Source organism: Brienomyrus brachyistius, chromosome 17 (assembly GCF_023856365.1).
Source record: "Brienomyrus brachyistius isolate T26 chromosome 17, BBRACH_0.4, whole genome shotgun sequence".
In the NCBI taxonomy this organism is placed as follows: Eukaryota; Metazoa; Chordata; class Actinopteri; order Osteoglossiformes; family Mormyridae; genus Brienomyrus; species Brienomyrus brachyistius.
Genome location: NC_064549.1, coordinates 12,624,180 through 12,640,332, shown reverse-complemented (window position 1 = coordinate 12,640,332; position 16,153 = coordinate 12,624,180). Strand labels below are relative to the sequence as shown.

Below are 16,153 nucleotides of genomic sequence, written 5' to 3'. Positions count from 1 at the left end.
GAGGGACACTGACTCCTCTGTCACCAGACTACTGTGACCTGGCATGACCCGAAACACCAGCCCCTCTCAAAGGCTTCAGTGGGGAGACACACCCTTATGGTTTAGTGAGCAGAGCAGAGTTATGCTGGGGGGGTTATTATTCTCGTGATTTTTGACACCCACCCCCATCATCTGGAAAAGGGGAGAGACTGCTGGCCCATGACCTGGAAAGTGTTGGGTGACCATATCCCCTGTCATACCATTTATCTCTAAGGTATGTCTGTGCGTCTCCAAATGGCAGGCGATGGCGCGTGAAACTGAGCGAGACGTAAGAGGCGAAACGTTCTGGGAAGTTCTGAGGGTCACGCTGTGTGACACACAGCACTGTTCAGCACCACGAGCTCCGTGTCTCTCTGCCTTATTAAACTGAGGAATTTCCTGCAGGCCTGTGTTGGGCGAAGGGAGACAAAGGAGAGTCTTTGCTGTAGCATGACAAAAGGGACATTCACAACTTATTTTGGTTTTTGTGAATAATCGCTGGAATTTTAATATCTTGCTTGTTGCTGGGCAGCTGGTGCTTTGAGCTTCGGCGGCTGCTGTGGGACCCTCTCTCTCTCTCTCTCTCTCTCTCTCTCTCTCTCTCTGTCTCTCTCTCTCTCTGTCTCTCTCTCTCTCTCTCTCTCTCTCTCTCTCTTTTTTGGATTTCTGTTGTTTTTTCCAAAATTCCTTTTGACTGGTTATGTACTTTCCATCCATCCATTTTCTGTATCTGCTTGTTCTATTCAGGGTCATGGAGGGGGGTGTCTGGAGCCTGGAGGCTATGGGTGCAAGGAAGGGAACAACTAAGGATGGGGGGCCAGCCCATCGCTGGGCACACTCACACATGCACACCTAGGGGAAATTTAGTAACTCCAATTAAGATGAGCATGTTTTTGAACCATGGGGGTGGGGGGGAAACATGCATGGAGCCACAGCGGAGACTCGAACCCCAGCCTCAGCCCCCAGCCTGTGTATGGGGGGTCGGGGGAGTCAGCTCTCTGGAGCTGCTCTGTTGTGCTCCCCCCCTGTCTGGAGCTCTTGTGTGGGGTCACCAGGGATTTGAAGCTCCTGCATGGGGCCATGTGATGCGTGGAGCCCCGGTCTGTGGCCACCCGCTTTTGGGGTGCCACCTATGTGCTCATCTTGCTCCTGGGTGCCAGCTTCCTGGCCTCTCTGCTGAAGGGTGCTGTCCTGGGAAAGCCTGATCTGGGTCAGCCGGCGGTGCATGTCGCCAAGCCTCCGAGCCACACAGTGGCGCCGGAGCGTCAGCAGCAGGGTGCTGCCCCGACTGAGGCCAGACTCCGCCCCCGCCTGTACCAAAAATGGGGAAGCCGCAGTGAGGCTAACGATCCTCAACTAATATAGTGGGATGCAGCTTTTCACTGTTATCATTATTACCATGATCATCAATATTCAATTCCCACTCACCCAAAAGGGCCCCCCTGCCTGCCTCGAGTTCTTCCCAGCTTCCTCCTGCTCCTGTGTCCTTCTGCTCGTCTCCCCTCCTTCCAGGAGACGGGCACTCAAGTACAAGAAGAGGCTGTTCAGGCGATCTATCTCCTGCTCCACGTTACACTCCTGCGGCAAGGTGGCAAAGCTTGAAGCTCAGAACATGGAACCTGAGACCTGGACCTACTATTCAGAACACCCAAAACCAAACTGCGAGGCTAGACCCTCAGTACCTGTTCTTGGACATCCAGCCCTTTGGGTCCAGATTCTGTCACAGAAAAACAAAAACATGTTTAGAACAGAGTTTTAGTTTCATGCCAAGCAATAGGAAGTTCTCTCAGTCTGTTTGGAACAACCGGAAGTACTCTTAGTCTGGAAGTCATCGCCTTCATTGTCTTATGAGCAACAGAAAGTCTTCTCCCTCTCTCATTTTCAGGAAAAAAGTAAAGAACACGCACCATCTCCGACACCGTTTGTCGCCTGAGATTTTAGGTCTCTCAGGTGCTGCCGTAGCTGGAAATACTTGAATTTCTGCAGCCTGTAAGATGAGATGAATTAATGTTAACAGGCTAATGTAGAAAAAGCTGGATCATGTTTACTAGCATGGATGGTTTTGGTATTGCCAGGCCCCGTCTGACGGGGCAGTACACTCACCTCTCTGCCAGAAGCTGTTCCGTGAAGTGCGTTTCCACAGGAATGGTCAGGCTGAGAATGTCGTCGAACACCGACCCGATCGCTCCCTCCTCGGTCTCTCCTTCCTGTGGAAGTCATACTCATGGCTGAATCCATCGCAGCGCGGCAGAGTTGGGGCCGCTCGATTTCGGCAGCGGTGAACCCCTTACCGTATGGTCATGTCTTTTGGTGAATGAGGCGTAGAAGAGCGGCAGGCCGAGTGCAGAAACGGCACGGTGTAGAGCCTCCATGAAGCTCGACGTCGAATCTGCTGCATACAGCAAGAATGTTAGTAAAGTGAGCATTTACACTGTAATGGCACCTGCAGTACCTCCCTCTCAGAATTTAAGTTGTGATGGTTTAGATACTTATATGTTTCCAGTGACCTATGACCTGTAATATAATTTTGAATGAAAATCACTATTCAGTGATCTTTCAAGTGCTTTATTGATCTTCCGAGTGATCTTGCAAGTCCTTATCCTGATTAGGGCCATGGGGATTTAATGAAAATAAAATGATAAAATATATGAATGTATTCACATAACATTTTTTTAGGCTGATCTACAAAACCTTACACAAAACCATGCATGAGTACTTCCTGTAGCGACAATAAAATAGTACAGTAGAAGTTTTGTTACCAGAGCCAATGTAAGCCATAGAATGCAAGAGAGTGGCAGTGAACTGGCCCACATCCTCCAGCGTGGCCTTGCAGAGATAGAGGATCTGATTGTCTGGGTCGTAGTGGAAATCTGGGCAGCAGGGTCCTTGTGGGCCTGGCCGACGAGAGACAGGAACCGTTTGGGCCAGGAGCAGCGTTACCCGGGGGAAGCCATGGCTGTCGCACAGCCGGCGCACAATGTCACAACCAAACAGGAAGACGGCAAAGTGCTGAGGGGAGAGCCTGTCCAGAGCCCACGGGACAAGCTGTCCTTTTGGGCTTTCCCCCGAGTCATCTGAAGTATCTGCAATGTTTAGAAATATATGGAAATTTATTTTACTATAAAGACATAGTTTAGATGTGTGTTTTCATCAAATGTTAACAAAGATTTCGAGGATTGGATCCAAGACTCCAAAAACCTTTTTCTGGACGTGGGAGGTTCTGGAGGGACTCCTGTATCTCCTGAAGCGTTCTGGAAAGAGGGGTCAGTGCCACAAACCTGGAGAAGTCGTTCTCACTCAGGCCAGGAGCTATGCATGGCAGGTTTGCTGAGGAAACAGTCAGTGTGTTCAGTCTCCCGCTACACATGAACACAGCCATGTGAGATCCACACCTTCAGAGGGAAGCCCCACCTGAATCCGACTTCATCTCCTCCGCTGGTTTATGCCCGGTCATATTAGTTACAGACAGCTGCAAAGGATTGTGTAAGTCCTGTGGAATTTCATGACATTTTCAAACCTGTGAGGAGGTACCGAACTACGCAGGGTCCCCAGGTTGTAACTGGTTGTAGCAGAAGGTATCCCCGGACAGGAGGGTTGTGGTTACCTGTGTGGGCCTGACGTGCCCTGCGCTCCCACCTATATGCAGAGCCGCATCCTGCGGGGGCCAGCACTCGCTGGTGCCTCGGGACAGCAGCGCCCCCAGAGCTCTCAAGAACACCCCCAGCACTGGCACAGCTGGGTCTGGAGGGAGGCCACACAGCAGTCAGAAAACTGCAGGAAGGGTAAGATACTACGGCCACAGTCTTGACTTCAAAATAAAAATACTGGAGGATAAATCAGCCTGCCAGTAATTCTGAAGATCGCTTACCTTCCATTTCCTCCCCGTGGGCGGGGTCGTCCCGCTCTGCCGTCCAATCACCACTAGTGTCACTGCACGCCGTGTTCAGAGCAAGCATGTCTTTCATATGACCCACCTTAACGGCATCCATATTCAGGATGAGGCCCTACACAGAACATTCAGTATGAACCAGAGATGTTGTTGATGTTACGGCCTTATTGTCAACTGATTGACATCATACTTTTTGGAGAATATGATGTTATGTTGTGTCTATACCGCCCTCTCAGCACCTCCCCCTTCCTACTTTTAGAGCGTCAGCCTGCTGGTGGATGTTCTTGTAGAACTCTTGGGTCTCTTTGCGGTAGCAAGCCAGCTGTGAAGCCAGATGCAGGCTCTGGTCCTCCAGCTTGTCGTACAGAGTCCTTACATTGAACTCCTCCAGGTCCAGACGGCCCACCTTGTATCCTGTTACACAGTGACCAGATTGCAGTATTATTCAGCTCCCTACCATGAGAACAACCAAAGCTTCTATGAATGAAATATCAACCAGAACTTAAAACACTTTACAGCAGTGTTTCCCAGTCTGGTCCTTGGGGACCCACAGACAGTCCACGTTTTTGCTCCAGGAGCTGAGGGGGAGCAAAAATGTGGAATGTCTGGCAGGGAGCTGGGAGGAAGCAAAAACATGGACCGACTGTGGGTCCCTGAGGGCCGGGTTGGAAAACGCTGCTCTTCAGATCCCATTTGATAACTAATTTGAAGCCATCGATGCTGTTTACGCTAATGCTAATGGAATTAAGAAGCTGGTGAAGGTAACAAACTGCTGCGTCACCTCCCCTGCAGATAAGTGTCTCCTCAGCCTCTGCCCCCTCTGCAGCTCCTCGACACCCCAGTAGAGCTGGGCTGTTATGGCAAGGACGAAAAAAACAGACAAAATTTAGACAATTGCAGCAAAGTTGCTAAAGGGCAAGAACTCTGGTTTTCAGACCTACTGACCCACGCTGACTGTACTCTGCATGGATCCTCGGTTCCCCTAGACTTCGCCATCTAGGTTTATATTGGGCTAAGATGACCGTACCGCGGCGGCGGAAGTCCAGGAACAGAGCCGACGCTATCAGCACCGCGATCAGCAGTCCCACAGAGCCCAGCACTCCTGAGGACGACAGAAAATCCAAAAGTCCCTCCCATTTCTCCCGATGTTGTGGAATGTTTCCAAGGTAGACTGGCTTACCTGCAATGGTGGCCCGGTCGGGCAGTAAGTTGGGTCGCCGCTGCCATTTCACACCGAGACGGACCAGCTGCTCTGGGGAGGACGGCCTGAAGGGGGCAGGGTCGCATTCCACTCCTCGGTCACTCACAACCACCACCAGGCTCCAGGCTGGCATGCCATTATCCAGGAATACGTAGGTCCCCGGCTCAGAGAACACATGGGCGAACCTTGGCCAAAGTATAGGTGGGTAGGGAGGTCTGGTTAGTCTGGTGATTTTCTTCACTCATGCAAATCTTTTTGGGGAAGGTTTCAAATAAATGAAGTATATCAGAATGGGATTGCTGACCTACACAGACTAGGGCTACCAGCAACCGTACCATGTGATGTTGAAATGACTGTGCTTAATAAGCTGTCCTAGACGTCTGAAGGCCCCGAAGTCCCAGGCAGGGTTGGTGCTGAACAGGTGGTCCTTCTGGTATACTGGGAAGTGACTGAGATGGCGGTCTGAGAACAAAGAGACACCGCTGGAGTCTTCTACCCATCTACAGACCTCAACAGCTGCATCATGGAGTGATGGTTACCAGAAAAGGTGATGGTGAGCTGGAAGATGAGCATGTCATTGGGCGAGAGGCAGGTGAGAGGGTTGGGGACACGGGGCAGATGGCTGGAAGGAGATAAGCCTCCAAACTTTGTGTCTATCCTCCATGAAGACTCTCTGAAGACATTTTTGACTGATCCTTCAGGTAAACAGTAAAGGAAGGTAGTCAAAGCCACCCTAAAAGATATCAAAGGTATAACATCTTTCCTGATATAAAGGGTCAACCTGAAAGCAAGGTGTCAATTAGCTTCTCGTTGGTCATAATCCACCCAAACACTCCATCTGTGTCAAACTGGGCAAAGTAGACATTCCCTGTGGTCTTCTTGTGGACATCAGGGCCCAAGATGTTTTGTATCATCTGGGGAAATTGGGACAAAGTATCAGAGATTATTTTCCCCTTCAATAACTGGAATGAAATTTGCTGCTTGGCTCTGGAGTGAAAATACAATGCTTCAAATTAACACCCAAGAGGAGAGCAATCGCCCCTCCCCAGAAAACACACACATATCAATGCCAAGTTTATAATTACTTATAATTACAATGCCAAATTATTTTTAGCCTGAATAGCACTTTCCTTGGCTGAGGTTCTGCCCATTTCAAAAGCATACCTCTCCCCCATTAGCGCAAGCTAATGCGGACCAAAGTTGCGGGGAGCCCCATTGATGTATCCTCCCTGCAGCTCACCATTGTATGGCCGCGGCGCCTATCTCTGCCCCCCAGCATCAGCATGAGCTGTCCATCCACAACCGGCCTGGCAGACACATGTGGGAGCTCCGAAATGCAAGAAGCATTGCACAGCTCCTCGGTTGACACGTAGTGTTCGCAATGGCAGCTGGGAACCAATATGAGAGAAGTCAAATGACTCAGCTCAGCCAACCTAGACAACCAAAAGGAGAAAGGTCACATGGCTCAGCTCAGCCAACCCAGACGACCAATAAGAAAAAGGTCACACGGCTTGGCTCAATTAACCCAGACGACCGATAAGAAAAAGGTTACATTGCTCAACTCAGCCAACCCAGATGACTGTGGTTCCAAGTGAAGTTATTGCGGATAGAGGGGGTGACATCTTGTCCATCTCATTTTGTGAGCTTTAACTTGAGGGGCATGATTTGTAGTTGTCATAATAGAGCCACTTACATGCCTAGTTGTACATCAACATTGCCTCCTTGTGATCCACATGTGGCATCGCACAGGTCGAGGGAGAGCGTCACGCATTCACGTGTGCTGGCAAGGCGTGCCTGTCCAGTGGCACAGCGTTCATTTACCTGGGTAGAGGTGGGGGAGGGACACTCGGTATTGCAGCAGATAGGGAGTGTGCAGTCACACTCTGCGGGAATCACCCCCCCCTCCCTTCCACCTTACCCCAGGCCCCGACCCTGACCTCAGGCTGGCAATCCAGCTGGCTGTCACTCTCTCTAATCCGGTGGTCCAGCGTGTTATAGAACACAAAACCCGTCAAACACAAACATGACCCGTCCGAGTGCTGGAAGGCCCGGTTTTGGCCAAAGCAGGTACAAGAAGCAGCCCCTGAAAGTGAAACTATTTTGTCAGCATGGAAAGAATCTTTTACCACTGACATTGCATCTTAATATACATCCTTCATTACTGACTTGTCATTTATGCTTAAGGTGCTGAAAGCCCCACCTGGGAGGGAGAAGGAAGAGCTTCCACAGGGGAAACATGCCCTCTGTCCAGAGAGGTGGTTAAAGGTGCCGGCTGGGCAGGACTGGCACTCACTCGGGGCTTCTGCTTTGGTGCTGTTCCCATAGAAACCTGGGGGGCAAGGAAAGGGGGTTGCAGAACCCAGGGGGCAAACATACCCAAGGGGGCAGGGGAAAGTCCAGTAGTACTCTGTTCCTGGAAGAAAAATATAAAAATTGTAAAATAATACATTTTATTGCTCTGTATTTATACACAAATCGTATAAAAGTTTTTATTATAGACTGCAGAGAGAGACGTGAGTCAGCATTTGTAACCTGGGGGGCAGTGATAGCCAGCTGGGCAGGGCAGGCAGCGTATGGCAGCAGACAGGCCGGGCCGGTGGGTCCCAGCCTCACACGGAGCACAGCTGCCATCCCGGGAGCTGCGCAGGCCACTGGTATTGAGAGGCCAGAACCCCCCGTCGCAGAGCCGCGCTAGTGGACTTCTGGGGGGGCAGTAAAACGGGAACCTGCAGCTGAGGGACCGGGCGGGGAGGACAGGAGGAACGCGGTCACCAGGAAATGCAGCCCCAGAGCAGGTCATGATGTACAGGATTCTCAGACTGAGAAGATGGCTGAGCTAAACAAATCACATGGGGCTCGGGCTCGTTCGAATTCAGTCGGGAGACCTGAATATCAGCACCTGCATATCACCGCCAGTGTGAGTCTATGGTTAGCCTAGTGTGGGAAAAGCAGATTAATTCCTCCAGGGATATTATGGTAAAACATTAGCCGGCAGCATAAATGACCCCTTTCCTTTCCACACACCGGCGCTCAAACGTACACTTGGTCCGTTTTAGCGTAGCTGTCCGAGCCCTCAGGGCAGAAGTAGCCAGCGGGACACTCCATGGGCTCGTCTGTCCCCGGACCGCAGAAGAACCCCGCCTTGCAGGGTATCTCAGCCACGGCACCTGCAGCAGGACAGGCCCGGGTCGGACAGCACTGACTCACCACTGACCCACCTTGATCCCACCTTAAACCTCTCAAACCAGAAGACTGCTGCATGTTAGTCCATTTTTACATTTGTATTTTTATTGTTATGTGATTTGTGTGCCCCTTTCAGTAAGGAATAATATTGTATAAAATAGTGAAATATAGTGAATATTATGTGCTGATTATGCAGTACAGTGATAAGGTGGCAGGCCATGTCGGTATACCTGGGGGGCAGTGGTATGAGGCGCGGCAAGGCACCCCTTGAACGTTGGGCCATCCGGTGTGGCGAGGGTCGGGGCAGTAATTTCCGGGGGTACATGCCTGGCACTGGGCGGGGGTGGCGGCACCGGATTGGGGCCGCATGCTGCCCGCAGGGCATGGGACTGGTGGGCCCACTCCGCTGCACCAGAAACCCGGGGGGCAGGGAAGGAGTCTGTAGTCCACAAGCCCTGCAGCCCAATGGACTGGGTCATCAGACAGGGCCCACCTACTTCCTGCTCAAGGGGCTGCCTCTCCCCTGTGGGCAGTTTTTCGTAATGATCTTCCTCGCCAGTACACCATACCAGAACCTTTCTGGGTTTTTTTTTTTATTTTATTTTTGTCCCTCCTTTAAATTTTTTTAAATAAATGACTTGTTCAGGCAGCTACATTATGCAAATGTTTTCGAATCTTTAGGGCTGTAAATCTGAAATGCTGAAAATATGATCATCACTCTGACTAGTCAGCTTTACTGCTTCCCTGTGTGGCTTGAGCAGCCACAGCCTCCAGCAGAGTAAATCTGAAAATCTGCATGTAGGTTCCAATGAATAAAACTGAGAATGTTATTGGAATCAGATCAGTACTTTTCTGAAGGGTACCTCATGGGAGTTTTACTTACACAGAAATGTTCTGAGGGGAGGGACGAAAAATGATTGGTTCAGAGAGAAAACCAATCAGATTGTAGAGTCGGTGGTCCAGGCAACTAGAGGAGGAATCACCAAGACATCTGATTGGATGGTCCAGCCTCTTCTAGTTGCTTGATCCCACCTCCTCTATAATCTGATTAAGTGTAAGTAAAACTCCCATTGGCTGAAGGGTATTAGAGGTAGGCTTTTCCTGTGATGCGGACCTTCCAAACTCTTAATCCGTTATGATGTCTTGCCCTCCTGCAACTTAAGTGTCTTTCAAAAAGGACACCATAATGCTCATGACCTCTGACCTGTGGAATTGCAGAGGTACCCTGGGGGGCAGGGCTGGCACTCGCCCTTGCTGCCTGCTCTGAGGGTAGATCTGTAGGTGAAGGTGGGGCATTCCTTTGGCCCCGCCCCTTCCTGTCCATCACTCCCGGTCAGTCCATCACAGTAGTGACCAGCAGGGCAAGGATGTGGAGTGGAGTCACCTGTAATGGGAGGGGCCGCACCTGTGCCTGAGCATGCACTGGATGCACTGCGTTCATACACTGGCATTTCCCCCCCTCTTTCCCCCTCTGTTTTTTGCTTGTTTCTGCGGATTTTTCACATGACTGGGTTTGCTCCGTGAGAACGTTCTCACTTCATTTTCACTTTCGCGCCGAATGCTAACGCGCCCAGCGTTACCACGGCAGCACATCGCTCACCTTCTCTGCACCAGTGCTGGGGGGGGCAGGAGAGGCAGTGCTGCCTGCTGCTGGCCCCAGGGAAGATGCGCAGGGTGTGGGGGGGGCATGGTCGGGGCTCCTCAGCGCCCTCTTCGCAGTAATACCCTACAGTTTAAAATGGTAGCAGAAAGAATGCACCGGCATCGAATTAAACAGCGAAACATAACGGAGATTTAGCCACCGCTAATAAATAAAGTGTGTATTAGCCTGCTAAAGGTGTTAGCATACATTCTTGCCTCCTTTTTCTTCGGCTTGGGCGTACCTGCTGGACATGGGCCGGCACACTCCGCCTTCCCTCGGCAGTCATGTGGGGGCGCCCCCCGGGGTGCAAACTCAGAACTACCAGACAGGCAGAGGTACCCAGCAGCGCAAAGCCCCTGGATCCTACCAACCCTGCAGGAAAAGGATGAGCTGCCGTGTGTGTTTGCCATCGGGGTGAGCGGCGTTACCCCTGAGTCAGAATACCTGCAGAATCTTCCTGGGGGGCACGGCAAACACTCATCATCATCCTGCAGCCCCTCCAGGCCAGGGGGGGTGAAGGTGCCATTTGGGCAAAGCTGGGGCACCTCAGTCCCTGAAAATAACGACATGCTCCTAAATAGAGCACCATGCCCGCAGGCATTGCATGCTGGATAATTGTTTTTCTACCTGCCCTATTTACCTGCCGGACAGTATGAGTGGGGAGGGCAGGGCAGGGGGTCTTCTGTGATTGCCGTGGGGCAGTAGAACCTATGTGGACACGTGGAACAGCTGTCGGAGGTGGGATTGGGCTGGTATGTTCCTGCCGGGCACGGCAGGGCGAAGGCGATGCCCTCGGGGCAGTAGTGACCCTGCGCGAGGAATCAGGCAGTGTTCTTATTTCAGCTAAAACCCACTGAAGGCATGGATGAGATGATGTGGGGAGGAGCGAGAGAGGCAGAATGGACCTGGGGGCAGGGGAGAGCCTCGGGACTGACAGAGGAGTAGCCCATAGGACAATAGAAGCCAGCAGAGCAGGGGCCACTGGGGGAGTGCTGCCCTTCACTGGTGCAGTAGTACCCTGGGGGGCAGGGCATGCAGCTCTCTAAGGAGGACCCCCCTGCGAAGTAAAGATCATTAGCATTAGCATCATGGTGCCATTTAAAGCTATAGCAGTGACATTATCATCCACAACTACACTAGGATTATTTTTAGCATTAGCACTGTATGGTAAGAGTGCAGAGCCTTCCCTCCAGGGGGCAGCACTGTTTATTTAAACTGGAAGCTTGTGGCATGAGTAACCCAGAGAGATCTTACGCCCTTTGGCAGAAGGTGGTTCCCACCTGTGAGGTTTCGGATGCTCCCAGCAGGACAGGGCACAGGAGTCAGGGTCCCAGCTGGGCAATAGTGTCCCAGGGGGCAGGGCCCGTTTCCGGGGAAGCTGGCTGAGCTCTCGGGGGCAGGGCTACTTGCTCCACCATGGCAGAAGTAGCCTTGCTGGCACTGGCCTGCTCACAAACAAAGAAGAGCAAATTAGGTGTGTTGATGGGTATCTGTGGCTGGTAACAGGGGAGCTTCCAGCACTCAGTCATTCCTCTGTCACTCCTGAGGGTCCTACTGCTCTGGAGCGCTAATGTCACAAAACAGGACACACAAGACACGTTTCAGCATCTGAAGATCTTTCCATTTTATAGTTCAAAGGTTTGCACCCTCTAGTTTTTGGGAAAGGCTTCAGGATCCGGCTGACCCTGTTCTGGTAAAGGAGATATAGAACATGGATGAATGAACGGAAGGGTGGACATTTTCTCATTGAACGTGAGGCCCTCTGGTTGTACCTTGTGGCTCGGAGCTTCCAGGCGACCGGCAATACAGGCCAGTGGGGCAGGGAACACAGGTGGAGCTGCCTTGGGCTCCGGTCGACCGGCTGGTGGTTCCAGATGGGCATGGCAGGGCTGAGGCTGTCCCGCTGGGGCAATAGTGTCCTGCAGACCACACTTTAGTTACCTACCGAGTCTCGCAGGTAAAAGATATTTTCTTGACACAATGTAGGTCTCGCTCCTCAACCACAGCGCCACCTGCTGCATCCATGTGTAATTTGAAAGCAAAAGGAGGAGGAAGAAGCAAATCCAGGGATGGGGGTCACCTGCGGGGCATGGAGTGGGCAGCTGTGTGCCAGGGGAGCCACACACAGTGCCCGCTGGGCAGGTCAGGCAGCGGGCGAGGCCGGGGGCAGGGCTGAAGGAGCCGGGCTCACAGGGCACCTCCAGAGGAGTGCCGAACGGACAGCTGTAGCCACTGGGGCAGAGGTAACCCTGGCGGCCATCGGTGGGGCGGGGGCCTACGCTGCCCTCCAAACACACGTACCTGCAAGGTCAAGCAAAAGCTACAGCGAGATGAATCTGGGATCGTCTGCACAGGCATCTATGGTCACGATGAGGAAAGGAGGACTAGTGGGAAAGATGGAAACAGGCAGAGAGCCCTGCAGGTGTGGTGAAGGATCACTGTGTGTGTGTGTGTGTGTGTGTGTGTGTGTGTGTGTGTGTGTGTGTGTGTGTGTGTGTGTGTGTGTGTGTGTGTCTGCTGCTAGAGAAATGCCTGCATAGCAACCAGCAGAGTAACAATGGGGTTCGGAGAGGCCTCTAAGTCCAGGGCTTTCAGAGAGAGGCTGGGCGAAACTGCTGCCTGAGAAACCAGCAAGTGTGTGTGTGTGTGTGTGTGTGTGTGTGTATGTGTGGCGGGGGGGGGGTGCAAAATCCAACACAGAGATTTTTCTTGACCTGAATTAGCCCCCATTTATTTAGCAGCCTCTATAATATGGATCCTCTGTACGAAATGGCTTTTATAAAAAGTCTAGTTGACTTTATGGGCCCCAGCCTGAAGTCGGAAATGCTTCCAAAAAAAACGCATTATATTGCCTGGCAATCTTCTAGATTATATCATTGTTAAATTGATGTTAAATTAATTTGTCATTTACCAAAATCAAATCAGAGTGAAATTTTTTTGAAAGATCTGGTATCAGTAGATCTTCTCAGATCTTCTCTAGCAGGACTTCTCTAAGGGATTAAATAAGTCATGTGACCATAAGGAGCTGAGTGAGTGCATGACATACAGTATGATGCAATAAAGGAAGGTCATGTGCTACCCGGCATCACAGAGAATGGCCTCTGAGACGTCGACCAGCGCGGGACGGTCACAGAAGTATCCAGTGGGGCAGAGCTGGCACTGCTCCTCCCGGCTCAGTCCGGGCGAGCTGGAGTAGGAGCCGGGGGGGCACGGGACAGGGTGGGGGGAGCCGGTCGGGCAGTAGTGGCCTGGTGGACACAGATCGGTGCCAGCAGGTGTCACCTGGAAGATGGAAAGCGGGCAGCACAGTGAGGCTGCTGTGACTCAGGCCTGATACGTCGACAGGTGATACGTCAGGCCTGAGCACTGGGATCCGGACATCACACTGGAGTGCGTGCTTGTGGCGTATAAGGGCTCTGTCCACTCTCAGACACTTGTACTCTGTGTTCGATACCACAAATCCATCAGTTACTCTAATGTTACTCCAATGCTGACTTTAAACCTGTAACCCATCAAAACAATAACACAGACATAAGGCAGTCAGTTACTTTCATAACATTTGATATCTGGTTTCCTGAAACCACCAGAATGGGACCTTTTCTCTCCGTTAACCATCTGTAGTGCAGCCTGTGGTTCGCACTGAAACGAAAGCTGCAGTCAGTATATAAACCTGGCAGGATCACACTGGATTTGGTGGCTTTCCTCCTGCTTTTATCATCTCTCTGTTCCCTTCCCGTTTTCGAAGGCTGTGATGCAGGGCCCTGCACTGACCGAGTTTCCCGTGCTGTTGGCGCTGCGGGCCCCGCCAGAGCAGTAGTAGCCGGACTGGCAGGGTCCTGTGGGCGTGGCCTGTCCAGGCAGGGCACAGAACATCCCTGTGTACATATAAACACAGACACTCACACACAGGAGCTCACGGGGATTTCTAACCCCTCCCAGAGCATTGTCTCACTCTCTCTTTTTATAGTCAGTGCTGCCTGCAGCGCTAGCCAATAAGGGCTCACGAAAGCCTAAGGCCCTGTCACATGACCTGAGCCACCTTGTATCTCCACATAGTACAGCAGATCTGCGAGGAGCCAAAAGGACCCAGCAAGGTCTGGGAAGGGAAGCTCACCTGCTGGGCAGGGCTTACATTCCTCCTGGCTGCTGGCTCCTGGATCTGCCCTCACCGTGCCAGGCGGGCAAGGCAACGCAGCACCCCCTGCTGTTCCCGGAGGGCAATAGTGCCCCAGAGGGCAGGCCGAAGGCTGAACCTCTCCAATACCTGTATTACCCAAAGATTTGTGTAACTTATTCATTTTATGTTCTTTATTGTGATTGATCAGGGAGAAAAGGCTGTCTTACCCACCATGGCAAATGCTCCCTGCAGGGCATGGATCACAGTCCCCCTGGTGGCGGTTGCCCAGCTGAGAGCTGAACATCCCTGTGGGACAGGGTACAGGCCAGTCGGTACCGCTGGGGCAATAGAACCCAGCGGGACACAGGTTCTGCTCGGGGCTACTCGATCCCCAATCACAGTAGTACCCTGGAGAGCAGCTACCTGTAACAGATGCTAATGCTAAAGGCATCAGAATGCAATTTCTTACCTCCAGCCACCAGTGAAGCCATATAGTGGATTGCAGTGTCTTGCATTGTCCAGTTGTTGGAGCGGGTGGTACCTACCTGCCACAACCCCTAGCTGACAATAAGCCCCACGCGGGCAGGCTGAGCCAGTGAGGTTGTCTGTGGGGTTGGATACCTGTGATGCCATGACACAGAGGAAACCCGGTGAGCAGGGCCCAGTGGGACGGACCAGCCCTGCCGAGCCACAAAAGAATCCCTCTGGACACGGCAGGCACTCCTCTGTGGGTGGGGAGGTCGGGGGCAGAGTGGAGATTAAAGTGCCGAGTGGAGATTTTTATGCTGTATATATAATATACATTTCACAAGGCAGTTAAGGGGGTGTTGGCTAACCTGCAGAGGTAAGACCCCGAGCTGGACTGTAGTAGCCCCTGGGACAGGGACTAATACCCCTCTGACAGAAGTGCCCGGCCGGGCAGAGCAGCGGTGCTGTAGTGGAACCAGGGCAGTGGTGCCTGGGAGGACAGGGCTGGCATTTCGTCTGGCCCTCCTGGGCCTGGAACCAGCCTGCGGTCAACACGAAAACCCCATGAGTGTGACCCATTTGCAGGAATTGCGAAGGGGTTCTGCTGACATGGGTTCTACAGCAGAGGAGATGTTGAGAAACCTACTGTGGCCACGTGGGTGCATGTGCTCTTGTTAGCCTGACTGGACTGGTTCAGACCAATTGTATCCTGATAAAGACTATTTAAAGAGACTGTAAAGCACTGAAAATTCGAGATGAGTGAATAGGGTGCTGTTTGTTTCTTATAGGTTAACCATTCTCTCCTAGTCCCATGGAGCAAGTTATAACTTGATAATATAGGACAGTGATTCCCAGGCATGAGCTGTGATATTGTACTGAGCATGGCCACGTAAGATCCCTAAACCTGCACTGTACCAGTGAGACTACACTCCATGGAAGCAGTGTGGAATTTCAGCAAGGATACCGTCAGGGCATGGTTCACAGTCACCGCTGTCCTGTCCTCCCTCCTTTGCCCGATGGGTGCCAGCAGGGCAGGGCTTGGGGATGGCACTGCCGGCTTTGCAGTAGTAGCCTGCACTGCAAACTCCTGCCACTGGGGTGGCACTCTTTGACCCTTCCAGGCAAAAGAACCCTAAAAATCATTTTCAAAGGGTGAACCACTGTAACTGGAACACAGTCAGCGTGGAATTGGTGCAGTACCTTAATAATTAAATGCAACAATAATAAAAATCATAATTAACGTTAATAAGCTCATCTCAAGGGGGAGCTGTTGCAGAAGCCCTCAGGAGTTCTCAGTTCTCACCTGGAAGACAAGGTCCACTCACTGTTGTCAGACCCACTTCTGCGCAGTAGAATCCAGGACTGCAGTTTCGGCACTGTGAGGCACGAGTTAGCCCAGGTTGCTCACTGCAATGAAACAGTCCCCATCACTATGCAAAACTAACACTGCAATGAAACAGCCCCCATTACTATGCAGCACTAATACTGCAATGACACAGCCCCCATCACTATGCAGCACTGACACAATAATGAGACAATGCCAATTACTCAGCAGCACTGACACTGCAATGAGACAATCCCAAATATAATGCAGCACTGACAGTGCAGTGTGACAGTCCCCCATTACTACACAGC

At 51.8% G+C, this 16,153-nt stretch overlaps 1 protein-coding gene across 1 annotated transcript; it reads right to left on the bottom strand.

Annotated features, from left to right (window-relative positions):
- Window positions 1–1,008: 1,008 nt before the first annotated feature.
- si:ch211-286b4.4 (uncharacterized) lies at window positions 1,009–10,883 on the bottom strand. The gene is made up of 31 exons (XM_048981671.1): window positions 10,839–10,883; window positions 10,574–10,742; window positions 10,378–10,486; window positions 10,175–10,251; window positions 9,892–10,017; window positions 9,496–9,675; window positions 8,522–8,746; window positions 8,149–8,275; window positions 7,641–7,840; window positions 7,309–7,437; window positions 7,046–7,191; window positions 6,802–6,929; window positions 6,349–6,496; window positions 5,890–6,022; window positions 5,648–5,803; window positions 5,444–5,570; window positions 5,088–5,293; window positions 4,853–5,009; window positions 4,689–4,759; window positions 4,161–4,321; window positions 3,887–4,022; window positions 3,623–3,759; window positions 3,430–3,508; window positions 3,217–3,345; window positions 2,778–3,101; window positions 2,310–2,407; window positions 2,122–2,225; window positions 1,926–2,005; window positions 1,701–1,735; window positions 1,447–1,596; window positions 1,009–1,329 (listed from the first exon to the last, which is right to left on the bottom strand). The coding sequence occupies exons 1-31, from the start codon at window positions 10,881–10,883 to the stop codon at window positions 1,009–1,011; spliced, it is 4,413 nt and encodes a 1,470-aa protein (XP_048837628.1).
- Between the last annotated feature and the right edge of the window lie 5,270 nt (window positions 10,884–16,153).